The sequence below is a fragment of the Poecilia reticulata genome, chromosome 15, assembly GCF_904066995.2.
Source record: "Poecilia reticulata chromosome 15, P_reticulata-male-v2, whole genome shotgun sequence".
Lineage (NCBI taxonomy): Eukaryota > Metazoa > Chordata > Actinopteri > Cyprinodontiformes > Poeciliidae > Poecilia > Poecilia reticulata.
In genome coordinates, this window is record NC_088844.1 from 6,924,876 (window position 1) to 6,952,553 (window position 27,678).

Consider the following 27,678-nt stretch of genomic DNA (forward strand, 5'->3'; position numbering starts at 1 on the left):
CACAAAAATGTTGCTTTGTAAACACGAGCTTATTTGATGCAAACACACACACACACAAACTCACACACATACAAAAGCAAGGCTAACGGGCTAAAAGTACACTGAGCAATAGATCGACAAGCAGCTATAGGTTACTGGGATAAGTTTCAGCCATTCTAACCCATGAATATGCTTTGATCTAAACCCAACCCAATGTAGCTCTGGCTCTATGGTTTGTTGTCTTAATGGAAGGTAAAACTTAAACTTTTGTAGATTTTCTCCTTCTGGTATTCTACCAGGATTTGCCTTGTCTTGAGCTAAATTCATCTTACTATTGAGTTGGGCGAATTTCTCTGCCCCATCAAAAAATAAAAGTAGTACTTGTTTCCTGGGGGAATTGGGTTTAAGCTCAAAGACATTTTTCTGAAAATGGCAAACAAAATGATTTAAAAAAAAATATGCCCAGAACAAAAGAAAAAATATGAAGAAAACAAAAAGCCTGAAGATTTACTGATTAAGTCTTCTTAAAAGATAACAAGAAGCTCCCTGAAAGCAACATATAAAGGATGGATGACTGAAGATTTTTGCACAGTTCGCAACTGAAATTACAAATTGTGGGGTCCTCTGTAGATTTCTGGTTTTGGTTGACTTGAATTGTTGCGTTTTCTCCTCCTTAATGACCACAAGAAAACTTGCTTTTGAATTTTTTATGCTCTTCCACAGCAGTGTCTGGCTCTTTCCCTTGAACTAATGGATTTATTATCCTATTAACAAACAGATTGATATGAACACAGTCTCTTAAGACAGAGACATCCTGTCTCGATTCTTGAGAACGGCAAGGCTTGAACTTATTCTGAAAAACTGTAACAGCATGAATCAGATGGAAACATATTGTTTCAACCCAACCCTGAAGTGGAGTCCAGGTTGCTGATAAAACATGTGCTGTGGGATCATTGGACCGTTGAAGTGGAATAAAGAGTTACACCACATTCACTTTCATGTTGCCATAACTCATCTGATGTAGCTTCCTCTTTCTCAGTCGATGTGGATATGTTACTGGAAGCTGTGGGTGTGTGGCAATGTGTGTTCCAGCCTTTGTGTAAGAGAGTGCTTCAGGACAGCCGTGGCTGTTTGCTATAAGATGCTTAGTATGAGCATCTTGACATTAAAGGATTCTCAATGGGAATGTGGGAAACTGTCTTGATGATGTACAATGTTGGTTTTTCAACACACACAGCCAATGGCGGTTTCTGGTATAAGCGGCATGGGCAACCGCCCAAGGCGGCATTTTGGGGGCGGCATGAGTGCTCCCCAGCGCCTTCTTTCCCCTTCCTTGGTTGTCAAATCAGGTTAGTTGTCAGCCAAACACTCAAAAATGTTCCCTCAAAAAGTAGTTATAATGTCATAATGTGATTTCTACACTAAAAAGAGCTTGTTTCAATCCGTTAGCAGCGTAGTGCAGGCTCTGAACACAAATAGTTGGATTTCATTTAGGGGTAGGGGTTATTATTTTACCACAAAACCTAGTAAAAATAAACTGAAGATGGTAAAAAAACAAATCCCTTGCAAGCGATACTATAAGTTTTCATTAATTTATCCATTCTTGGATCCCCAAGAATGGAACAATTAAACCCAATACAGTAGCAGCTGGGTGGCAGCAGCAGCTTCTCCGAGTGCCACTTTTTGCTCTGAGGACAGTCTTGAGCGATCGCGCACACACACCGATAACAACGGCTCCAGGGCCACCTAATACCCCGCCTGGGACAAACGAAGCCGACACCAGAGTTCTGGCTGTCTTTGGGGCTCTTCACACCTGCAGCTGTGGTCAACTTACAATCGTTGACCCGGTTAGGCATCCTCCTCTCTGTTCTGGTGACACTGTTTGGGCATCACATGCATGAAACCAAAACCAAGAGAATCGAAATTGCAAATGGTGAATTTGTTAATGCCTCATTCTTTACTTTTGGCCATCTCTCATGTCTTCATCTTGTTTTTTCATGTAATCTCACTGTTTTTTAATTTACCCTGGTTCTTCTTCTACTTCTATAACTCTTTCTGTTGCTTTTTGACTTATATTCAAACTGTACCCACAGGGCCATGACCACATCGCATTTTACTCACAATGTCAATTTCCCTTGGAATGCGCTCAGTGTGTGACAGGTATTTCACCTTTTCTTCTTTATGAAATACCTATATGGACTTTTAGCCAAACAGTAGCCTCACCAAGACACTAATCTTATCTGAAAGGCCTAAATGTGATAGCAGAACTTCCAGTAAAGCCATTGAGAGTGAGCTTGTGCATTATAATTATACTCAATATGAATCAAAAGACGTGGGGGTGTTCATTGTTCCAGTTTGTAGAGTTTGCTTAGGCATCTTGTTAGAAAGATGAAAAGCTTGAGGTATTCCACCCAGCAGATCATTGAAGTCTCTGCCCTGTCATTAGCAACAAACGGCCAGAGGACCGGCCTCCTGCTGTTTTAAAATCCCGCGACACTCACTGGAAAACACGCACAAGAATACATCTCTACTGCGCATTGACTCAAAATACTCCAATTTTATTATAGCCTTTCTTCTAACTAGCAAAAGCTCTGGATGGATTAATTTGCAATAAATATGGATGAATCTACTGCGGTTACACTTTTGGAAATGTGGCCCAGAAGCAGGTCAATGATTTACAGTAAATCTACAACACAGGGGGAAATCAGCTTTCTGGTATCAAGGAGCCAAGTCTAAGTAGATTAGATTTTAGATAACTGATCTTTTCACAGATACAACTAAAAGTGAAACTGCTGGTGTAAACATAAATTAAATCAGTAATCTTGATTGCTTCATGTCCCACACAATAGTTTTAAACCCAAATCTAAGCTTTGAGACCCACTGCCAGGGGTGAAAGTAGGCGGGTACGGTCGGATAGGGAGCGACTGTCTGCTGTTAAAAAAAATCAATGGGTTCACTGTGCAGCCGTGAGTTCACCCATTAATCAACCGTGACTGATTAGTTTTTCAAAAACAATCTAAAACACGACTTAATCAGTTAATAAATAGCTTTTTTCCCCACTTCATATTGTTTCTGAGCTGTTCGTGCTTTGCTAGAGCAGCGGTCCAATAACACGTCGATCGCGGAAGGTTTTGAGTCGATCTCGGCATCAGGTGACAAACTGAACGCCGCCAGGACGCTGAGAGCAGCACGTGAGGACGTGCTGGTCCTCACGAACGTTTTGGCTCATCTAAACGTTCGTGACTTTATTACAGAACAACAGCAAAAAAGCAATAAAATAAAACATCAACTAAACGTGTTCAAATTAATGATCCAACAACAATAATAATCTCAGTGATTATTGTTTCTACAAGGTGTTGAGCAATTCTGTGCGTTTCGGTTCCATTATCAAAAATAACTAGCAGAGCAGGAGTTTAAAATTGACTAATCAACCACCGCTGTGTTCGGGGGAACGCTTATTAATGATCGCAAAATAAATATCAAGCCTGAAAAAACATGATTGCGTAACGAACTGAGTGTTACGTTTTTAACGCGGTCCCTGCTCGGCTCGAGGAGCTCGGCTCATGGCGGTTGCCATGGCAACGGGTGTGCTTAAATGACTAAGAGAGACGGAGAGTAAAAAGGTGCGAGTGGTTTTGAGCTGATCACCTGTTCGGGTTGTTTTGTCTTTGTTTACCTTTGCTGTGGCTCATCACAGCCGCTGTAGTTTCTGAACGTTCAATAAACGTCCATCTTGGACTAATTGTCTCGTTGGCCCTTTACCTCATGGTTTCATCTTTGCTGTTTTTTTGATGATGTCTTTCAAGCATTTACCTACAGCCTGTACTGGAGCGGGTTCTCAGCTATACTCTTTGTTCTCAACGAAGATCTTCTGTATGGCCAAGAACATGAATTTGCTCCCTCAAGGTATTGAATCTCAAGAAATGTTTTCTAAACTGTTTTTATGCTTTTAATTTACTGTAACATTTTAGCATTAGCTTCTGTTTGATAGAGAAGGTGATGGCAGGAGGGAGCAGATCAATAGAGAGAGTAATGTGGGAACTACTTCTGTCTGTCATGAGGAGGAAAAAGCTAAACAGGTACGCAAAGCACTAGATTACTGGTCTGCTTTCTGTCCTTCACCTGTGGTCAGATATATGAATCATAATATATAAAAACAAGATCCCAAACACAAAATTCAAAGGGATTTCCTCCATATTGTGACTGAATTTATCCTGAGAAATAAGATGACACACCTCATTAGAGGAGTTTGACATATTTATTCTTCAAGACATCAGGACATAGCTACTTAGCTTACACAATTTTGGTCTCATGGTGACTCTTACAAGAATGTAAGAGGGGGGAAGTCATGACTTAAAAATAGATTTCAAATACCTTATGAATCTAATAGGCTACTGAAATAAGCAGCGAATCCCACTTACTCTGACGCTCGTGATTATACAAAAGGTGTTTCCAGAATCTGTTATTGTTTGAAAATTATTTTTGACCTATTTAGAACACTTCCGCTCATTCAGTTGTTAGCTCCTTAGCGATAAGTATGCTTTAACCGTGGGCCACCCAAACTCCACTGTGGTGGTGGTCAGTTGACTTTGAGTGACTGCACCTGGACAACAGTATTAAGTTTCAGTAGCTTCCCGAGGCCATAAAAATGTTAGCGGTAGCGCGCACGCGCATGTGTATGTGCTCCTCCCATTCGTGCGCGCGAGCGCGCGCGGCCGTTTCCTTTGAAACAACTGAAAGTTGGTGTGCAGACGTTATCCAGCCGATATCTATGAGAGGCGAGCAGAAGGGAACAGGGAGACACAAAAAAGGGCAACAGACGACAGCGGAGAGACTTATGGATTAATTTTACCCTCCGCCATTTTTAGAAGACTTTTTGTAGATAAACAACGGCGGAAACCTGGTGAGTTAACCCGCATTGGTCGAGTTTTGCTCTTCTAAGCGTTGGGGACTACTTTATAATGAGTCTTAACGCCACTGACAGTAGTTAGCTAACCTGTTTTTCACAGTTCAGCCTTTAAACGGGGCTACCGTAAGCAGAAGGTACTAAATCTATAAACAAGATTAATGGTTATATATCAACACTGTTTTGCTATATTACTGCAACTTGGCAAAAGAAGAAAACTTGAAGCACTCTGATTAGATGAAAATTGAAGTCACACTGTGAAAACATCTGACTTGGCTTCTAGTGTGTGGTGTAAAACGGGATCTAATTCTCTTTTGCCGCATTTCAAAGATTGAAAAATAAACTTTATCATCTAACTCGACTTTATTTATTTATTTATTTTAGAAATCCAAGAATTGAAGTTTCTATAATTTCATGAGTCATTTTGCGAGGTTTCTGTTTAGGGACGTGTGTGTCATTTCTATAGTGACACTGCTGAGACCGAAGTATAATCACGCTTGGCGAGCATCTTGAGTCTACTTTGCCTGGTATCTGTTTGGCATGAAATGAAGACAGTTACCGTTAGAAGTTACTCGGTTATTGAGTAACTTCTAACTGTGCATATAGAGCAACAAGCAAAAGGAATGTGGACCAAAAAAATCATTTTCATGGTTTTTCTGTAGGAAACCTTTGATGAATAGTTTGTAGATTTTGTGAATCTTTTTGCATGTTACTAGACATCATAAACTCTTTTACACTACTCCCAAATGTGTAAAAGTGTAGCTACTGTGCAACAGTTGTTGCTTTTGTTCAAATCAGCTTAGTGGAAAACAAAACAATTTTTGTCAGCTCTAGGTCGTCACCCTTCTATGAAATCTCATTTTATAGTACAAGTAATCATGTAATGTTTTGTTGTTCAGTCAGTTTAGATACTTGGGTATAAGCGTATTTCTTATAATACTTCATATTATCAAGCAACTTGATAATATGAAGTAACCGCCACATGGTTTGGGGTTTCCAGGGTGCAGGTCTTTTTGTTGCTGCATCATTTTATTTTTACTAAGTTTTTACATAGTTTTGTACCACTATTTTGTTTTAGCAAAGAAATACACAGTCAGTACTAGGATGTTGTGTATGAAATGATTTGTTTGTTGATGTAAAATGGAAGCAGTAGGGGACAAAATTAGCGTTTAAGAAATGCTAAAGGGAAAATCTGTCCAGAGCAAGACCTTTCTGTCTCCCGGATACATTTTATTTTGTGAATCATCCAGATGCAAAAAATTGAACTTTCTTGACTTGTTTGTTAACCTGGAGCAGGTCAAAGCTTAAAAAAATATAGTCTTATAAAAGGATTGACTAACTATTTGTGGCCGGTTTGGAGAAAGTAGAAATCCGAGTATGTGAGATTAAATGTATTACTAGAAGTATTAGTTTCTGAAAGCACATGTTCTTTGTTTTGGTCAACTTTAAACGTTGACCCTGAACTGGAACCTGTATACACTGATGGGACCTTGACAAAGGGCTTTTCAGAAATGCTCTTTCTAATACAGCTCACACTCAAGTACTTTATATTTTAGTTTAGAGAACTATTTTAGTTAGAACAGTCTGACTTATGAAGCATTTTGTCAGCTGGAATAATTTTATTATTCAACCTAATGTTTTAGGTTGAATAATATTTGACATTTAGGCTAAATGCCAGGTTTTTTGCTGCGCTGAGTTTGGATTACCTCTGTAGAAAATAAAATCCTTATCTAATCTTTAGTGGGTTTCCAGCTGAGGTGTAAAGTGTTTAAACTAAATGACTCTAACATAAGGCTGCCATTTTCTCTATTTTTTAGATGTATAATTTCTCTTCTAATTTTAAGGTCATTATTTTCAGTCCTTCTTAAATGGGGTGTCTTGGTGATGCCCATGGGTGCTGCCAATTATATTGAAATCTCATTAGGTCTGTACTACATTTACTTTCTCATTAACACAGATATCCATACTTCCCTGTTTATGCAAACTGCAGCATAATCTTTTAACTGCTAGTTAGTAAACGGCAATATATTTTCTTAAGCATTATGCATAGAAATGAATGATTATTTTAATCACAACTCTCTTCTATTTTTTTTTTATTTATTTTTGCATCCATGACATTTGATTCAGTTTTACAAAAGACACATTAGCACAAATACCAAAGGTGGGTCAACTATTAATAATGCTGAGTGAGCTGTGCTTGACTTTGGTGCTTCAGATGCAAATTAACTGCAGGGCAGTTTAGAAATATCAATAGAGATGGTGCACATGTATTTTTGATTGTCCTGTAGAGCAGAGTATCAAATTGCCATCAAAATATTAGTCTGCAATATTGTTAACACAAAAGGACTTCTTGGATGTTAAATTTGATGGCTTGTTTTAATTTAGTTTATATATATATATATATATATATATATATATATATATATATATATACTCTGACAGTTTATCTGTAGCTGCATTTCCATTACAAATGTGTGCAAAACCTTGTCGATATTCCCCTAATGTCAACAATCACAAGGGAATAAGTTTGTTCATGTGACATCTTAAAAAAACATGCTGCGCCTTCATCATCGTCTTAGCACTTCCTGTCTTTTTGTTGCGTCTGCCAGTAGGGACTTCTGGTTGTTGATCACGTTACTCATGTGATGGACATTAAAGTGTTTCCACAGCAGTTTTGAGATCTATGCTAATTTTGATACAGTCATGCTAGGGCAAAAAATATTATCAAAAGACTTCCATTTATTTATTTATTTAATTTTATTTTTCAAAATTGGCATGTTTCCTTTAAGCAAATCTACTTTCATAATTCAAATTTCTGCAATTTTACAGTCAACAAAAATGCAGATGCTAACTTGTGATGCAGATTTCAGTCCCGATCACTGCAAATTCACTTTAACAGCATCAAGTTGCCAAGTCAAATTCATGCTTCATTTATACAACTGAAGATAACATTTACTTGATTGTGACATAATGTGCTTTGAAAACTGATATCATCACCCCATTAACGTGAAACCAAGGTAAATGTATCTTGGCATGCAGTAACGATGTTGGTGTATGATCAAGAAACAAATATCTTTTTGCTCATATTTTAAAAAGCGTGACTTGTTCACATGATGCACTGCATCATCCTGAATGGGCATGTGTCTTTGTGGCTAAACGTGCAGGATTTGACTGTTGTATTGTTCTTTTTGGGGAACTGAATGTATAATAACTCTGTAGGGATGTTCCTGTAATTCAATGTTGACACCACCCAGAATGGTTGCAAATAAATTTTTTAAAGTTTACGTAACTCTGTCCTCTGTACTGGAGATAAAGTATGAGGAACTCATGTGGATATATGGTTTGCATATGTTGATGAAAGAGCAGTAAAATACAGTATATAGAACCTGACCAATAAATGGTTGTTGCATAATTGTAGCTATGTCTAGGCTCTTCCTCAGTCTGCTTCAGGCTTCCTGTTCTCAGTTCCTGAGGATGTGCATGGCCAGTTCAGCCAATAATAGCTCACAATGGCAATAATCTTGCAAGGCCCAACAGAGACATTGATTCTAAAGTAAATAGACAGCAAGCTATAGCTAAGAAACGTCAAATATTTACTGGAAGTGACCGTCATGATGCTTGTTACAACAGTGTTTTACAACTCGATACACCTTTAGCCTAAAAAGCACCCAAGCAGCTGTTACCATTCTGCTGTTCTGCTTGGCTGAAAGCATCGTTTGACTCCATGCTTTGGTTTCTGGTTTTACACAGAAGTTTGATTTGTTCTGTACTTTTCATTCTTATCGTTCTAAAACAGTCGGGCTGCAAAATAGAAGCTGTCTTTTCCTTTTTTGGTAATGTGGTCGTATGTTTGCAATAACTACAGTGATGTTGAAGTGTTTGCCCCCTTACAGTTTTCTGTTTTAGCGTTCTTTGTCACTCTGAAATTGGGCTGTAACGATTCAAATACTGTCGCTAACATGGACACTAAAGTTAAAAATGTTTGGGCAAGGTGAGAGTTCATCGATTAAATTGACTGAAGATAGTACATAAACTAAAAGCTGGATTATAGACATTTTTGTGAGCGTATTTGTGAGCCTGCCTCTTCATTATTAAATTGAATATAATTTCAGATTTTTGTAAAACATTTCTTCAGGGTAACTTAGAAAGTGAGCTATTGTTACAAGTTAATTTTCTAAGCTACAGAAAAGTTATTAGGAATGCTCAAATGTGAAAAGTTGAACTGATGCTGATATCCGATAGTAACACTGGTGTTATGCTAGATTTACCAATATTTTATCTTATCAATATTTTTTATCCGTTTACTTGATTAATCTATAGAATACTTGGTTACTAATATATTAGTTTACAACAGCCCTACTCTGTAATGTTTCAGATAATCAAACATGATGACTATTGTAAAAAACATAACCATAACCAGAGTAACTGCAAAAAACTGGGGGGGTTTTTAATATCATATCATGAAAATACAGAATTTGTGGTCTATCAAAAAATCCTGCAGGAGAAAGTTCAACCATCAGTACATGATAGTTTACACAATCACACTTTCAATAAGCAGAAGGAAAAATACTCTAAAGCACAGCAGTAAGGACACATCTGAATAACTAAAACACAGTTTTGGAGTGGCTAAGCCAAAGTCTGGACTTGAATCCAACTTGGATACTGCACAAAGTATGACCATAAACGTGCCATTCAAACTCAGAAATCCTCCAACATGACTTGGAGTTAAGGCTTAAGTTATCACAAACTCTTGAGGTCAGTCATTGTTGTTAAGGGTGACACCACAACATCACAACATTAGGTTTCAGCTATTAAAAGTTTCGGCAACACTTTATTTGAAGGGGTGTGCATAAGACTGACATGACACTGTCATGAACATAAGGAAGTCTTTATGAATGTTTATGACTGCTGTCATTTGGTAAATAATGACACTTTTATAATGCAAAGTGGCTCTAAAAGTTGCATTAAAAGTCCATTAAAAATGCCAACTTTGCATTAAATTATTATAATTTACAAAATCATGCACAGTTGGCATTTTTAATGGACTTTTAATGCAGGTTTTAGAGCCACTTTGCATTAAAGGTGTCATTATTTACCGAATGATACTTTATGACAACAGTCATAGACATTCATAGAGATTTCTTTATGTTCTTGACAGGTGTTAAGTCATGTTTATTGCAGTGTAATGTCAGTCTTATGCACACCCCTTCAAATAAAGTGTTACCAAAGTTTCTTTCAATAGAACTAGTTTGATCAGAAATATTCAATCAGTTTCCAATTTTGGAAAAATCAAGCTCACACCTCTGTTATGTGTTTCTGCTTTTCTTTTTTGGTTTGTTTTTGTCTATTTAAACCTCGGTTAATTGATTTTGACTAATTTTGCTCGAGTTAACTCGGGTTTATTCGTAAAACGATGACTTGTGTCGACATGGTTTACCACTGTCTGTTTTAGGGTTAAATTGTGTTGAGGGCAAATAAATGAGTCATAGCAAAGGGAGAGGTGACCTTTAGAGTGGCGAGTCAGAGTCACAAGTATTTGTTGATAATGAGAAATTCCTTTCTATTTCAGGGTGATGTGCATTGAAGTGCCGTCATTGGTGACTGCATGTTTCTTTCATCACTATTTTGTGATGAAATAGGTCGCTTTAATTTATTCCTCCCTCACCTAATTAGAACATCCGGTTACTTTGAAACAAATATAAAGAAGATGATTAAATGTAGAGGATGAAGTCAAATAGTTTCTAACCTAAACAGCTGTTCCTGTGTTTTGTGGCTTCCTGTCCAATAAAGACAAAGTGAATAAACATGGTAATTAATCCCACTTGTCTGATGAAAGCTAAAGCAGACATTTAGTTCTTTGTGAATACTGTTGTTTTACTGTAGATGTTTGTTGGCCAGACTCTATCACAGTTATCCCCTCTTCACTTGCAGCCTTCAGGCTATTTATGGAGCTCTTGACTTTGCACCATGTCACTATTATTCACTAAAACTAAAACTCTATCCTCCTCTGACCACTCCCGCTCCCAACTAATGCTCAAAATACCTCTTTATTAATCACAATCTCATGCGTTTGTATAAGGGAAGGCAGGACTGGTAGTTTAAATAAATTAAAATTGTTCTCAAGCACATTCTCTAGGCTTTTGTTCTTTCTAATTTTGACTTGGATCATCTAATATTTTGATTTAAATAATGTAACCACTCAGTTTTTTTTTGTTTGTTTTTTTTTATGCGACCAATTATAGTTTCTTTTTGCATTTAATTTTTAGACATCTTTCGGATATGCAAAGTTGTCAGCAGTGCTTCAGATTTTGAATTTTTTTTCACAATTTGGTGGCAATGTTGTTTTGGTTTTTTTTCCTCATGGCAATGGAGGATGTCAGTCTAAAGTTCAATGTGTAATTTTAGAAGTAGACCATTTGAAGTAAATCAGTAAAATAAAAATAGATGCTCTTTAGATGAGTGATTTATAAAAAAAAAAAACGGAGAGGGAGAGAGAGAAAATCTGCCTATATTTAAAGCTCAGGATACTGACGCAATAATCAAAAGCTCTTTGTTTTCTGCTTGGTTGTATGTAAATGAAGACACTTTGCTTACTTTTGCATGTTTTAACTTTAACGTCAGGTGTCTGTCCTTGGGCCATTTGCTTTTCTCTACGCAACTTTGCTGTATGCACAATGTTGGGAAGCATCTTATGATAATTGCTAGAAATGTTGGGAAGCATCTTATGATAATTGCTAGTAAACAAAAATTACAAAAATAAATGGTGGCCATTATCAAATAACTGCTACTAGATATTATTATTGGAGCTGATTTCCCTAATTTTGGGTGATTGGTGATCGGCTGATCCTTGCATGTGAAGCCAATTTTTATCCTCCAATCTTATTTACCTCACCAAAAGTCTAAAAATCAACCACTGTACGTTTCTGCTCTCCTGTGAGAGATGTTTGACTGACAGGCCAGGTGATGTCTGCACATTGTCAGTAAACAATAGTCAACTTAGCGACTTTCATGCTAGATTTAGCGACATTTCAGACAAAAAATTGGTATGGGCTAAAGTTAGTGCAGGTCAAACTTTTTAAAGATCAGTAATGGGTGAGTGGCCAAAAAACTGCATGGTTTTCAATGTTTAAAGTCAACTTACTTTCCATTTTTGCAGTCTTGTTGTCAAATGAAAACAACTATTTGTTGCTTGTATTGCACACTTCCCCTTGATTTTGCTTATTTGCTAATAGCTTGAAAGAAATTTGCAAAAAAAATTTGAATAGAGATCCAGCTACTAATCTCTGCTGTCAGGTACCTAGAAACAATGTCTCACAACACATGGGAGAAACACAAAGTTAACTACAAACCGGAGCTTGATGCCTATTACCCCAGTTGGAGCTTGTTGGATATGGAGAAGATCTGCAGAGGCAGAGTTGAATATTAAACCAAAAAGTTTTAACAATTTGAACTCTTTGCCCTCATGGTCAATAATTTCTCAAAAATTTTAGTGCAGTTGAAGTAGGCCTGTCACGATAAACAATAAATCAATTAATCGCACGATAAATTAAACCTATCGACCTCATATTAATTATCGGCTTTATCGTTTCTTCCTGCCGTTTTTTCTTTCTGTTGATGACACTGATTGAAAAAAGGCTCAACTCCAGTGCTCTCCACTGACCCTCCCTTCCTCATTTCCTTAGTGTAATGTCCAGCGCACACTACACGACTTGTCGGCCCATTTCCAAAACCTGAGAAACCACACATTATCTGACAGAAATCCTATATATAACGGTTCGATCGGGTTCGATCGTGCCATGTGGTGTCCAGCCACATGGGCACAAAATAATGACTACAAGTCCAGTTAAATAATTTTAAAATCAGGCATTAGTCAATGCTTTACTAGAATCTACCTGTGATGTATGTGGCTAGAGTCAGCATAAAGTCATGACTGAATGAAAATCATTATTACCTATTTATGTCACGTTAACGAAGAACAGCTGAAAAGTCACCGGATTTATCAAGTGAGGTAGCAATTTGGCTCCAACTCCTCCCCTTGTCATTTCTATATACTTTGCACAAAATGTTGAATAAATATTAATGTTTCCACATATCTCCAATGTCTGCTGGACTTAGGGTTGCACCGTGTCAGCTGTTTGGGATTCCTCTCTGTAATTTCCCCTCAAAAAGCACGGAGGAGAATCCGCGCTTTCTGATTGGCTACCTGTCACATTAGTCCATTCGGCGTTAAGCTTCAAGTCGGGGACAACCCCTGATTTAGATCGGAACAAAATCACCAGCAACAATCTTAGATCGGCCAACGTCCTAAGATTGACAAGGGGAAAATGGAGGCAAAAAAAAATTGTAGTGGGAACTACTGCATTATGTAGTCGGATGTGCCCATCTTCTCTATTTAAATCTAGTGATTACTGAAGGGCAATATAGTATACAGACTTCATAATCTGCACTCTTTTGGTTGAATGCAGTATTTATTTCCACTTTGGCTTTATGTTGTTTAGTTTTTTTTAAGTACGTTTTTTGTTAATGGAGACTAAGCATCCATTTTATTTTTGTTTTTGTTTATTTAGTTTATCAGTTCCAGTGTTGTGTTCTTTTGAAAATAAAGTGTATCTATCTATGGCAGGAAATAGCATGCATTATTACGTTATTTCCATTAAATCAATGTCAAAAGGTCTTGAAAAAATATTAGCGTTTATTGCAATAATTTTTTAGTCAATCGCTCAGCAAAATTTGTTATCGTGACGGGCCTAAGTTGAAGTTGCATGACTGTTTGGTTCCTGTGGCTGGTTAGGCGTGCTTTATCTTCACTCTGCAAAAGCTGAACTTGTTCCAGCAAAGTGTTCAGGCCTCAGAACTAGTGCTGCCTTATCTGCAACCCTCATACAACTGAGGGCAGTATGAGCTTGTTTGCTTTAGTTTTTCTGTTTGTTTCCTTCACCTCGGTTTCTTAAAGATGCTTTTTTTGCTGTGATGCTGATGGGGACCCACAATAACCAAAACGCATGGCAAACTAGGATCTCAAATAACATTCTCTAGTGAAGGCAAACATATGTACTACCTGCTGTTGACATGAAATATTGCACACCAAGAACATGCAGCGTTTTTCCCCTGAAAACTAAGGCACATGGTCGGCTGTTGCAAAATTAAGTTTTGCAACTTAACTTTGGTTAAGCTACAAAAAATCAAAGGTGCATGGGGAGGAATCTAATTTCAGATTAATAGCGTTTGAGACCAGCAGACTAGTAAGCTATAAACCTAGCTTAGTCCGTCTTTACTGCCAATGTTCCTGGTGTCAAAAAGAAAAACCTACAGAAAGTAAACAAAGCTTAGCCTGGAGGGGGTGGGGAGAGCAAGTAAAACCCGGTCATGTAAACCTGAGCAATGAAATGTTTGAATCAAAGTCGGTCCTGCTGTTCATTTTTCCATTTCATACTTTTGACTTCAGACTAAAATTGAAAAGATTTTTTTGTATAAGATTAAAAAAGATATAATTATTTTTCTTTTTTTTATTTGTGGATATCAATAGAAAATGGAAAGAGAGAATGAATCACGAATTACCTACCTACTTAAAATACCTTTTTTTTTGTTGCCATCACAAATATGAGAACCTAGATTAAATTGAAGTGTATGTATTAAATATGCAGCTATATTCATTATTAGATTAAATTGACCTTTTTCGTAAAGTGCATAGACTAAATTTAGTGTGAATAAGCGTTATGTGAACTTCATTGTATTCATAGCTGCATCTCGGTGTTTGGGGTTTGTACTGTGGGCATGCTTTAGAGAAAATGTCAAAAGTTTGATCTAAAGATCCCAAATTGTTTGGATAAATATACTAAAATCGCTGCAGATCTGCATTAACATGACTAAAGAAGTGAAACTCAGAAACAGCTCTACCCTTCAGTGAAAAATACGACTCTATGAACAATTGAAAATGAATGGGAACGTTTATTAGACCTGAGAAGTCTGCTCTCCGTTTTGAGAAGAGCACCTGAGACACTGTTTCTATTAAATGCAACAATCAATCTTTTCACTCCAATAACACGTTGTACAACATTGCGAGTCGTGTCTGTTTCAGATTATGGATCTGCTGTGTAATGTAAGATTTTGATAGGTTTTTGTCTTCCTGCTGCCTGTATGTGCTGGCAAGCTGTCGGGATGTTTACCCACATATGGAGAGACTTCTGCAGTATATTGATTTAATTTTGCATACAAGAAATCTGATTTTCAACAATTAAGATGGAAGATTAGAGCAGCGTCTCCACCCAGAGAGAACATCCTGGCTAGAGCTGATTATGTTAAATGGAAATGATCAATGGCTATCTAATGTGCCCTCCAGGTTGGGATGGTCAAAAAATGGTCAATGCCTGCTAAGCCTGTCACAGTAAGCAATAAATCAATAAATAAATTAATCTATGACAAATCAAAACAAGCTCGATAATTTCCATTCTCATGATTTTGTGTCTCTCTCTCTCTACCACCACATCTTCAGACTGGTGGATTGATCCTAATTAGCCCCTTTCTCAAGGACAATTTTCTTTACAGACTTCATAATTAATTTCTTGAACTGGTTGATTTGTTTATTTTAGATATTTAAAAATGTCTTCCAGTTCCAGTGTTAAATGTTCCTGAGAAATAATAGTTTATTGATCTTTGAGAGGGTGTACTTGCATTATTATACCATCATTGAAAATAGTTTCAAAACATCATTTATCGCAATAACTTCTGGGACAATTTATCGTCCAGCAAAATGTATTGTGACAGGCCTAAGACCCGCTAACAAATTCTATACTAACATACATTAAGGGTGAACTTTAATTCAATCTTGAATTGTGGTTTGGGGAGCCACACAAAATCAGGCCAGGGGCCACAAAAGGCCCTCAGACTCCACTTTGAACACCTTTGCTCTAAAGATTAACGCTGATAAACCGTATCGTATTTTAATTCTGTCCGGAGACTTTGCTAAAACATAAATGAATAGAATAAATGCAAAATAAGGTAGTTTGCAAAACTAATTTTATTTTGTTTGCGTTTTTAGGTTTAATCCTCATCGTCAGGTCCTTCCCAACCTCCCTACCCTTTTTCCCCATTGGCTCTTGTTCCCAGAGGGCGGAGATAAGCATGGGGTAAGACAGCTGAGACTAAACGCCAAGACAACGCCAGTTGAAGAGGCACACTCACCTGCACTGGTAAGATCACTCGCTGTGTATGTTAATGGATCTCTTTGACAGAACAGGTGTTTCCTAAAGTTAATTTAAATCTGAACATTAATACCGGGAGGGCATTATTTACTGATAAAAGGGAAGCTCAGGTGTTTGCTCAGTGATGCTCAAAGACAAACAAGTCTTCAACCTGCCATTGTTCCCCAGTGCCCCACACCCTGCACACACACACACACACACACAGGTGCGATGCCTGGTCTCTGAAGCTCCTGTCTGCATTCAAACTGATCGTAGCATGAAGTGATTTGTTGGTGACGCGTCTATAAAACGACCACAAACGGGTGATTTTATTATCCCCTGTTTTTGTTTAACCTGTGGCATAAAAGACAAACAATGAGGGGATTTTTTTGTTGTTGTTGATTTTTACACCATCAATGGAAATTATTGTAACAATTGATTATTTGGCTTGTTTAGTTTCCTTTTAGATCTTAACAAGCAGCTAAAGCAGAAAACATTCCCAGGAAGGTCGAACTGTAAATAATGTTTAATTATTAGTCATGTAATTGACTAATATTTCTGCAGAATTTGTAATTGTTTAAAGAACTATAAATTCTTAGAAGATTTGATGATGCTGGTTTTTACAGGACACACTTACTGCTAAAGAGCCCCCTGGTGGTTGAAGAAAAATCCACATATAAACCGGAAAATACAATATATGAAAAAAAAATCTCAATGCTCTCTGGTATTGTTCAGGGGGCCGGACCAAATGTGGCGGCGGGCCGTAGTTTGGGGACCACTGCTCTAAATGATTGTCAGACTGGTTGTTCTGGTCGATGACAGTCTTGATAATCATTTAATATGCTGATGATTCAGTCATTCTACTGCTCTACAACGCTGCTCTCCAGCGTTTTAGAGCATGACTAATACTTAGTTTGTATTAGTCACGGTGCCAGTTATGACTTTTTGATTAAACCATTAAATGTTGTTGTGATTATTATAACTAATACATTTTCCATCTTTTATCCATCAGATCATTTGATGTGAAATATTTAACGATACAGGGTTTACTTTACTGCTTTAGAAAACATTGGAACAACAATTTTGTTTGTTTTATGATGATTTCTTTGACTACAGAGATGTTTACATGTGGTGTTTTTTCTATGCACTTTTAAATAATGGGGACCAATTAGGAATGCAACTAACAATTATTTTAGCAATTGATTAATCGAGTATTCTGACATTTAATTGGATACAAAAAACTGGCATATTCTCCAGATTTTTCATTTAACCACTTAAGCCTCCTTTACACAATATTAGAAATATATTAAAAGATTCAAATAAACAATTAAATTCCCTTTTTAAATCAGAATAAGAAACATTTTTGCCTAAAATACAGCAATTTTTTACTGTACGCTTGACCATTTTTTTCTGAAATAAACTCAAATAAAAATGGACATGGAGAGCAGTGACAAACATCTGTACTGTGTTCATTGCAGAATTTCCTAATAAAAATTTATTTTAAACTCCAAGAGTAATGAAGTGTGAAATTTAAAAGTATATTTGCACTTTGAGAGAGAGCTCATATTTTTCACTTTTTTTTTTTATGTGTTTGTAACTTCTAGCTTAGCCATGCTTGGTGTTTTGATGTCAACTTTCTCATGTTGGTAATCCAGCAGCCTTGCTTTTATTAACAAGGCAGCCTTCTCTCCCACTCATTTCCCTGAAGTCCTTGTGTCTGTGTGGGATGCACTCGACAGGAAAGCGCAATTATCCAGGAGGAAAAGACAGGAAAATGAGTCACCAGAAGAGAGCTTGTTTGTGCTTGTCTCCGTCGGTAATCTGATACCGATTAAACCCTTGTACATATTTTTCCAGTCATATTATATTTGAGTGAAAATCAAGGGGAGAAAGTGCCATGCAGAAAGATGGGCTGGATGAGGCACGGAGAGGAGAATGGAGAGAAAGCAGTGCACAGTTGTTGCTAGGATCTGAGAGTGCAACATAATACACAGGCAGGAAGTATTCAGGCAGTGGGTCAGAAGATGGTGAACCCACTGGTTCATTTTTATTGGTCTAACTCTCTATTTAGTATTTTTTTATATATTATTATTAAACTAGAGAGCAGTTTGTGTATATAAGATTACTGTATATTAAATGTAGGCCAGTTTTAGATTAGCTAGTTTGAAAGATTAGGTTGCTATTGGTAGACTTCCTTCAGTTTCAATATTCTGAAGGTTTTCCAATCTAATGCTTTTTCTTCCGACCATATTGAAATATTTGCAGTTTTTCTTTCAGTTTGAAATGTGTTGAAGTTCCCATAGTCATGTTTATAACGACATTTTAAAAAATTCTGTAGTAGGGCTAAAAAGAGTATTTCAATTATCAATTCATCACGATTAATCTGATTAATCAACTAACTTAGTAATTGATTAATCATCAACAATTTTAGTAATAGATTAATTAATTGGAGCATACAGACTCAAAAATGTAATTTGTTGAAAAAACAAAGAAATGGTAATGAAGCCAAAACTGTACAAGACGTATTTTGTGTTTAAGATGTTTGTAAGTATTTTCATCTGGTTCAAATTTACTAAATAAAATCCTATATTGTATTTTGGACAATAATTTTTTTTCCTATTTAAAATGTTACTTTTAATTTGATTGTATTTCTAATATTTGATTTAAAAAAATGTTTTTATATTTTTTAAGTGGTTAAATGAAAAAAAAAATTCAGAATTATTAATCAGAATAATCTATTACTAAATTGTTCGTCACAGCCCTAGTTTGTAGTCCAAAAATCTGAAATGATTAAATGACAGTTTTTTGTGTGTATTTTTTATTATTATTTGTGTATAGCTTGCATTCTTTTTCTGTCTTCGTTTGCATGACAGAGTCTAAATTCTAACCATTTTGGCCATTTTAAATATTTTGCTTCCATAAAGAGTTAATATTGCTTTGTGTGGAAATGTAGCAAGCACAAGGCAAAATAAAACCTGCAGGAACTTTATTGCTGGATCGTCACAATTCTCCCTAAAATGACTTGAGCTGTGATTATTTTTAAGATAAATTACAAGAAAACTGACTGGTTTTTGTTTTACGCTGGACTGTTTCCTCTAGTCTTTGCATGTATGCCTGACCAGTTGTTCTCAAAAACGTCTTTCTCTCTGCAAGGTGAGATGTGTGTAAACATCTTTGGAAACCAAATGATCGGGGGAATAAGGAAGCATTAGGGGCTAAATGAACAGATAGTGTTAACTCACTTTTGGTTTAGTAAAACAGGTTTACACCACCCCACTAAAGTCTATTTGAGAAAGAAGCTAATGCTAGCGTAGCTCTAGAGTGCTTTCCGATCGCCTTGATTGCCAAGCAGAAGAGCCAGAAGATGTTGATGTTAAAATAAGCTACAGCTGAAACCAGAAGTTTACATCCAAAAAATAAAAACACAGTTTTTTGGGGGGTTTTTTTATCTCACTGTCCAACCTATATCAAGAAAAGTTTGTTCTGATTTAACTTAAGTTAAATCAGTGGTTCCCAAACTTTTTCTCCTCGGCCCCCCCAGTGGTTTCCAAACTATTTCTGGGCTCCCCTATGGCTTACAAATAGCTGCCTGGTTGAACGATGTGTGTGAGCGAAGGGGGTGAGGGGAGGATTCTTAGAGACTCCCTGTTATACTCAGCCCCGGCTCCAGACGAACAAGGGGAGGGAGGATCAACTTTTTTGGGAGCAAAATGAATTGTAGCTGAACATAGACAACACCACCAGTAGCCTACAAGCTACTTGTTAACAAGCTTAAGGTGATGTATTGATATTAGCTAGTCATCTTTTAGCTAACATTACCTGCATCCAACAGTTTTACTCAACTCAGTTGGTTAGTTTGGGGGGAAAAATTGTGAAAAGTCCTTTGCATTTTGCTGCCATGATTCTAACACACACCTGCGTAGCTCTGTACAGCAGCAGCAGATCTCCTTCACTGCCGCACAGGTGTAAACCTAGTGCGAGCGTCATAGCGCTCATGTTGCGTTTAAAGGCGACTCGGAAAACCAGGTTACGACATGTTAACAACGGATTAAACCGTTTTAACTGCTGATCAAAGTGACAGAGGACACAGATAATGGGAAGTGTGGAAGCCCCTACTGTATCAAATTGACAGAGGAATAACAGAGAATTTGCCATTCTAAGGTAAAAACCCAGCCATACAGCATTCATTTTTTGTTTGTTTGTTTTTTCATCAAGACAGCTTCCCGCGCCCCCCCTGCAATGGCACGCCGGTGCGCCCCACAGTTTGGGAACCTCCGAGTTAAATGACCAAAATAATTTTTATTTGCCAATTGCAACAATAATGAGAGAATATGTCAAATTTATATATTAATGTCACACAGTGCTTGGGTCACTGTGTGACTTGGGTCAGATGTTTTGAGTTTCCTTCCACAAGCTTCTCTCAATAGTTTCCTGGAATTCTGTTTTCTTGATTTTCATTATTGTGGCATTTTGCAAATAGAAATTATTTTAGTCATTCTGATCACAAACAATAGCAGTTTGGTAAAATCTAAGGATGTTTTTATTTGGAATATGTGACCTTCTGGATTTAGCTGTAAATGAGCATTTCCTGTAATGAAGTTTAGTTGTGAGTGTAAAAGCAACAAAAAGTCCTGGTTAAATCTTTTTCTTCCAAACAAATCTGATGTAGTCTTTCATGACTTTCTGCATTACACAATCAACAAATGAGTGATTCTGAGGAGCTGATGTGCAATAAGGCGATTCTGAAGCATGACAGCACTTTTAGTCACTCAGTTATATTCCACCAAACTGTGATAACATGACCCTGGGACTGGATGTTTCTGTCGCAACAGCTGTTCTGAACTCTATTATGATGCGTTCACACCAAACGCGCCATGTGTGTCAAAAACGCGTCTGACTCTTTAAGGTTGACGCTTGTGCACTTTTGGTGCGTTCACACCAAACGCGTTTTGAGCATTGGGCGCGTCTGGTTTACATTCAAAGTCTATGTGGAGCGTCGGACAAGTTTGATGTGCTCCAAATGGTTCAAATTGCCCTGCGCTAGACACTCGAAACGTGCCGCAACGGCCCTCGATACACCTCCACATAGACTTTGAATGTAAACCAGATGCGCCTGACGCTCAAAACGCGTTTGGTGTGAACTCACCATTAGGCTGGGCTGTTCTCTATCTCATAGGTTCAGTAAGGGATAGGCAGGGTACACCCTTGATTCATCGCCAGTCCTTCACAGGTGCCAACAGAGACGCAGAACAACCAGGCAAGCATTGTGATAACGTGCAGCTGTCATTCTGCTTTCAGTTTATAGCGAACATGGAACCAGATGTGTCTTAATACCCAAAAAATAATTAACTGAATAAAAGATATTTCCATTTCAAACAGGTCTTATGGAAAAAGTTGCCTGAATGCAATATTTCTGGTAAACAATGATGTTGTTTTGAGACCTTTTTCAAATATCATGCAAGTTCACTCACTTAAAAATCTGTAAACTTTTATTTATTTATTTTTTATAGATTTATTGTACATTACAGTACAAGATACAGTGTATGGGTAAAAGAAACAGAAAATGTTGTGTTTTAATGAATGAATATTAACTGTGTGCAAGAGTGTATAAGCAATAATGGTGATACAAATGACATCAGTATGTGGAGCAATTAAATAAGTAATAATGAATAAAATAACAATATAAAATAAATTATCTGAGAGGTAGGCAAATGTAGACGTACAATGGATCAATTAATAGTAAATAATTTATTTTTACCAGGTGAATTTTGTTATATTGCATACAGGAACTGCATGGGATGGGAAGGAAAGAATAATGCAGAAAAAGGGAAAAAGAAGAGAGGATAAAAGGGCTGGGCAAAATCAGCGATGATGATGCAAAAATCATGTTGTTTATAGTATAAGTGAGGGATGAATTAATTTCACAAATGTTTTGTGTACAGAATATCTACTTGTCATTTTGAAGAAATTTGTAAACTTTAATTTTTTAAAGAACAAAAAACAGGAAGATATTTTGAATAACCAAAGCAGAACTACTGCGACAGGCCAACAGCTGCAGCCAGTCTACTTTTTTATTTTTGTAAATGTGCTGTAACAATTGACTTTGTAGCCTCTAAAATGCTAAATATTAAATTTTAAAATTTTCAGGCATATATTGGCTTGTTTCCTGGAAGAGAACACATTGAGTTATTCTTCATATGTCTTTAAATTCTGAAGAAGCAATTTCTTGAGTTTCGGAAGACATGATTTTCAAACCCCCAAGCTACCGGTCTTGTATTTAACCCTCCTAAAGTCTTTTGTCATGGTAGGATAGGGGAGGCTGGGCAAGCATCAGTCTGTCAGTTCCCAAAACCACATAAAAAAAACCTTGTAAAAGAGTAGAAATCTTGTTTGTAAATGAGTAGAAATCTTGTGGGGTCCATCTAATTTCTCAAGACCCCAGGAGAGTTGTTGGAGTAGGAAGAGAAAATGTGTAGTTTGTACATTTTGCTTTCCCATCATATGCCTTTTTATACATTGAAGTTGCTTACATTTTCTTCTTGAAACTAAACAGTTCTTTGATGTTGCAAGTTTTCCCCAACTGATCACAGTTCTGTTCCCGTCTCTGTAGGTGGTGTCTGGTGGAAGACTGCCATGGCGTTGCTGCGTTGGAACCTAAAGCTTATGGTGACACTGACGATGGTCAACCTCTTTATCTTCATCCTCATCTCCCGTAACAGCAGCACAGACAAAGATGGCCGTCGGAAACCCACTGTTCCCACCGATTCATTCTGGACCAAGCTGGCCCCGAGCTCCCCCTACTGGAACCGCCAGCAGCAGATCATGGACCTTCAGCACAATCCCATCTTCACCTTGAACTCCAGCATTGCAGACTTGCCCGACTGGCTGAACGACACCAGTTTACCTTCCGACCCCTGCCAGCCCAACCTCAGGGTCAGAACTCAGGTTAAAGACTACAATTCTTTACCGAACCGCTTCAAGGACTTTCTGCTCTACATGCGCTGCCGGTCCTACCCCGTCCTCATGGACCAGCCGGACATCTGTAATGACCCCCCTTTTCTGCTCCTCGCCGTCAAGTCCCTGGCGCCGCACTTTGACCGACGCCAGGCCATCCGCCAATCCTGGGGCTCGGCAGGCATTGTCGCCAACATGACGGTGGTCACCATCTTCCTTCTGGGGAACGCCACAGCCGTTGACCACCACCCAGATCTGTCTGAGATGCTGCAATATGAGAGCCGACGACACAAAGACTTAGTGCAGTGGGACTTTAGAGACTCCTTCTTTAACCTGACGGTCAAGGAGCTCCTCTTCTTGGAGTGGATCCAGACCCGTTGCCCTGGTGCCCGCTACATCTTCAAGGGTGACGATGACGTCTTTGTCAACACCTACCGTATCCTGGGCTTTCTCAAGGGCCTATCAGAACCCAAAGCCAGGGACCTGTTTGTGGGTGACGTGATCACCAATGCGGGGCCCCACCGGGACAAGAAGGTCAAGTACTTCATCCCAGAGAGCATGTACACCGGAACGTACCCGCCATACGCAGGAGGAGGGGGCTACCTTTACTCCGGAGACCTCGCCGCCCGCCTGCATAACGTTTCGCAACACGTGGTACTCTACCCCATCGACGACGTCTACACCGGAATGTGCCTCCGGAAGCTGGGGCTCGCACCGGACAAGCACAAAGGATTCCGGACCTTTAACATAGAGGAGAAGTACCGGTCGAACCCGTGCGTGTACAAGAGCCTGATGCTGGTTCACCCTAGGACGCCGCAGGAGATGATCCAGATCTGGTCCTGGCTCAATCGACCTGACATCACCTGCCAGTGATCAGACCGATGGGACCCAGTTGGCTCGGTTTGACCCCAAAAAGTGGCATGTTTTTGTTTTTTTGTTTTTTTAGCAGAGTCATGACTTAAAAGTTTGCAGCTTTAATAAGACTACATAAAGCTGTGGGAAAGTAAGATATTATTTTGACTTCCTCGAGCTAATTCAACAGGCTTGGCTTCTTTCAAAGTGAATGTCTTCAAAAATGGATATTTATGTCACGGCTATTTATAAAGGCTTTATACTGCTTAAACACTGTCAACTCCACAATGGAGGGTCTCATTGCTGTATTAATGTAGAGAATAACATAACATCATCCCTCTTACTCAGATAGAAAGTTAAAAGAGGTATCGGTGAAAAAAGCGCCAAACAACCGGGTTCACCGGCTAGAAAAGGCGATCCCGGGCAATACTTTGTAGGTTTTTTTGTTTGTTTTTATTTCCTTGAGGCTTAAACTGTGCTGCTATTCCCATCATCCTCCCTGAAGTATTTACATGCGACACTCCAAGCAGAGCTTCAGCATGACTTTTATTAGTATGTCTTTTTAAATGAGTCGCTTATCTGATCGGAAAGAGTGGTGTTACAGAAATCCATAGCTGTTTCACATTGTCTGTACTAGAGATACTTTGCTTTCATGTGTTTTTTTGTGGATGTTGTGTTACAGCAGACTGGGTCTCTGGATAAAATGGTGGCCTGGTTCTGTTTCGCTCAGCAGGACGGAAGGTGAGCTGGAGAAATCCAAGGGTTAAAAAAAACCTGGATGTGAATTTTATTGAAGATTAGGTTTTTATTTATTATGAGTCGATAATCATTGCTAAATCTTCCCACCAGAATGTCTTGACAACAAAACATCAAACGTTACGTTTCCATCCCATCACAAAGCTGATGCTGAAATGTTTACTAGTTGATTTTTATTTTTTTATTTTTATGTTTTCACTTTTTTTTAAGGATAGCTGCATTTTGTCTTATGTTCATTACAGCTATATGAAAAGTAGAAGAAATGCACTGTGCACAAAATGTAAATGAAAATACTAGAGGTGTGCCGATCGATCGGACACCGATCATAATCGATCGATTTCCATGAACAAGTGCATGATCGGTGGTCTCCGATCACAGTCTCTTGTTGCCGATCACTCAGATGGATCACCTGCATCTCAAATCCTAAGCGATGTGGAACTATAACGCACTGAGTGAATGGGGAAGTTTGCGTGAAGCACGTGGGGTGAAGCATGTCAAAATGCATCAACACGACGAATCTAATATGGCATAAAAACAATGCCATACTTGACGGAGTTTGGCTACATCGAGGCTCACTGCAGTAAAAAAGACATATGGAGGATCAGATAGCAGGTAAAGCAGCGCACAGCTACAAACACTCACCCGGATTATTAGCATGACGGCCAGAAAGCTAAACAAATAACCCGCAAAATTATTTAAGTCTTCGAGCTGCGATGTAAGACGCTGGTTCTGCTCTCGCTGTTGAACCGCTGCTACGCGCTACAGGTAGTAATATTTCACAGACGGAGCGCCGCTTCTGCTCCACCTGGTAGTGACTCTCACACCGAACCTCTGCTTAAAGCTGCAGTGTATAACTTAAAAAAATACATTTTACATGCGTATTAAAACTTTCGCTGTCCTAACATGAGACAAATAATCTCTAAAAAAAATAATCTGTATCGGTGATCGGCCCTCATGGGTGATCGGAATCGGCAGGAAAAAACCTGATCGGCACATCTCTAGAAAATACAAGTGTTAGGATTCTCAAAGAAAATGTCTGAAATGTCATTTTTAGTCTGAAGCTGATCCTATCTGGTCAAACCTCACATTATTTTCCGTTAAAGAAGCTCTCCCTGCTGGTCAGGGTGATAAACTCAGGCTTGTCAATGCTTTGTACGCAAACTGATGTCTCTAGATTAGAAATGGTTTTGTTTTTAACATCAGAGCACATATTCACTCTGTTGCTTCTTAGAATCCCCACCCAGCAGTCATCTGTGATTGTCTTTGTCTCTGTCTACTTTAAAATATTAAACAACACTAAAACGAGCTAAAGAATCAACAGCCACTCAATTCGTACTTTAAAAATAGTTTAAATACAAGTAAAAACACCTTTTTAATCGTTTTCTTTAATCAGTAATTGGTTAAATTCTCTCAGAACACAGTCGGTGGCTACTTGACATGTTTACTTGGGGTCCTATTCATACATTTTAGCTAATTTCTTTGACTATGTTCTGGGTTTTTTTCATGCTCTCTAGTTGGATTACATCTTGCTTTTACCTTCTGTTGTGTAACGCTTACAGTTGCCCTCTTTCTTTTTCCTCAGACTCACTTCAGATAATCCACTTAAATGTTTCCAAACTAAAGAGTTCTCACATCATGCTTGCTTTTCTAAAACCCAAATGTTTTTTACTTGTCACACAGTCGAAACCGCACATAAGTCCAAAATGATCACCCAACCAGATGTACTTGTACTGTATGTGTGAGGATGTTCTTCAGTTCCATTAATTAAGCTTGTTTTAAGCAAATTATTTAATTTTAAATAAAGGTATTTTTTTTGTATGGTGATCTGTTATTTAAAATAAATAAATTGTGAATATAAAACCTATGAAAGCTTCCCAACTAGTAAATGTTCTTCTGCTTTATAGCAAAACTTTAACACTTCAATAATTCAGCTCTTTGCCAAGTGCTTCCAAACTGTCCCACTTGCTCTGTACCAGATTATTCAGCAGTCTGATTTCTACAAAATGACCCCAAAAAAATGAACATGGAGAAAAAATATGGACAACTACGGCTCCAGAGAACACTTATTTTCCAGCAAGACGATAACCAAGGTGAAACTACACAGAAATTGTTTCAGGACAACAAAGAGGGTGTTCTGGAGTGGCTCAGTCAAAGCCCTCAATCACATAGCTAATTTTAAGCAGGACTTCAGCAGAATGGGATAAAATTGCAGTCTCCAGATATGACTAAGACATGTCCATTCGGGACAACTGTATGAATATGTGAATCTAAATACTGACTTGAAGGAATTGATACTTGTATAATGACTTATTTTGTGGTACATGTCATTTTGACATTAAAATGCATCTTGGCAAAAAACAAAAAAAAAATGGTAAAAATAGCTTAATTTTGTTGATCAGGACGGATTTGTGAAAGCAATGAATAGAGCATCAAAGGAATGGATAAATCTTATAAGCACAGTTAGATGGCGCAAAGCCCCAACACTGCTTCACCAACACAGCAAATCTTTAGCTTATAAAAATTATTTTTAAAAATTAATTTTGTAGATTTTTATGGTTTCTGGGTTTATTGCGTTGTTTATGGGAACACGAACGTATTTTCTTCCAATTGTAGCAATAAAGCCATTTTTTACAAAAACAATTGGTGTGATTGCAACTCTCTGCCAGCAGAGGGCAGCATTGTTCAAAGAATTGTTGAGAAATTACTGGAGATTTTTGTTGACGCCCGTTCCTCCTTACCGGGTCTGTGTCTTTAAGTGTAGCTTGTCGTTAGAAATTCAAATAAAGATCATAATCACAGTCTTCAAACAGGATGTGGGGTCTAGTTCGGTCTGTGTGTTTAGTTGAACTGATAAACATGCTGACCCTCCACTCTAGAGCTTTTGGATCAACACGGACACTAGAGGGATGACCATCGGTCACTCTCCCAGCAAAGGATCTAATCGGAGCAGACAAGGGGCTGGTGTATTTACTCGTTTTAATAGCAAAGTTACACCGTAGTCCAAATAAAATAATAGGGAAAAGTTTTTTTTTAAGTTTTTTTTTTTTTTTT

General features: G+C 37.9%; 1 protein-coding gene across 2 annotated transcripts; it reads left to right on the forward strand.

Moving 5' to 3' along the window:
- Positions 1-4,485: 4,485 nt before the first annotated feature.
- Positions 4,486-26,445, forward strand: b3gnt2b (UDP-GlcNAc:betaGal beta-1,3-N-acetylglucosaminyltransferase 2b). Of its 2 annotated transcripts, XM_008428904.3 has the most exons (4): positions 4,486-4,882; positions 15,924-16,074; positions 21,242-21,322; positions 22,676-26,445. In XM_008428904.3, the coding sequence occupies exon 4, from the start codon at positions 22,699-22,701 to the stop codon at positions 23,890-23,892; it is 1,194 nt and encodes a 397-aa protein (XP_008427126.2). In that variant the 5' UTR covers positions 4,486-4,882; positions 15,924-16,074; positions 21,242-21,322; positions 22,676-22,698; the 3' UTR covers positions 23,893-26,445. The 2 variants fall into 2 exon arrangements, with proteins under 2 accessions (XP_008427126.2, XP_008427124.2); XM_008428902.3 differs by lacking the exon at positions 21,242-21,322 and having other exon boundaries at positions 4,488-4,882.
- Positions 26,446-27,678: the final 1,233 nt, after the last annotated feature.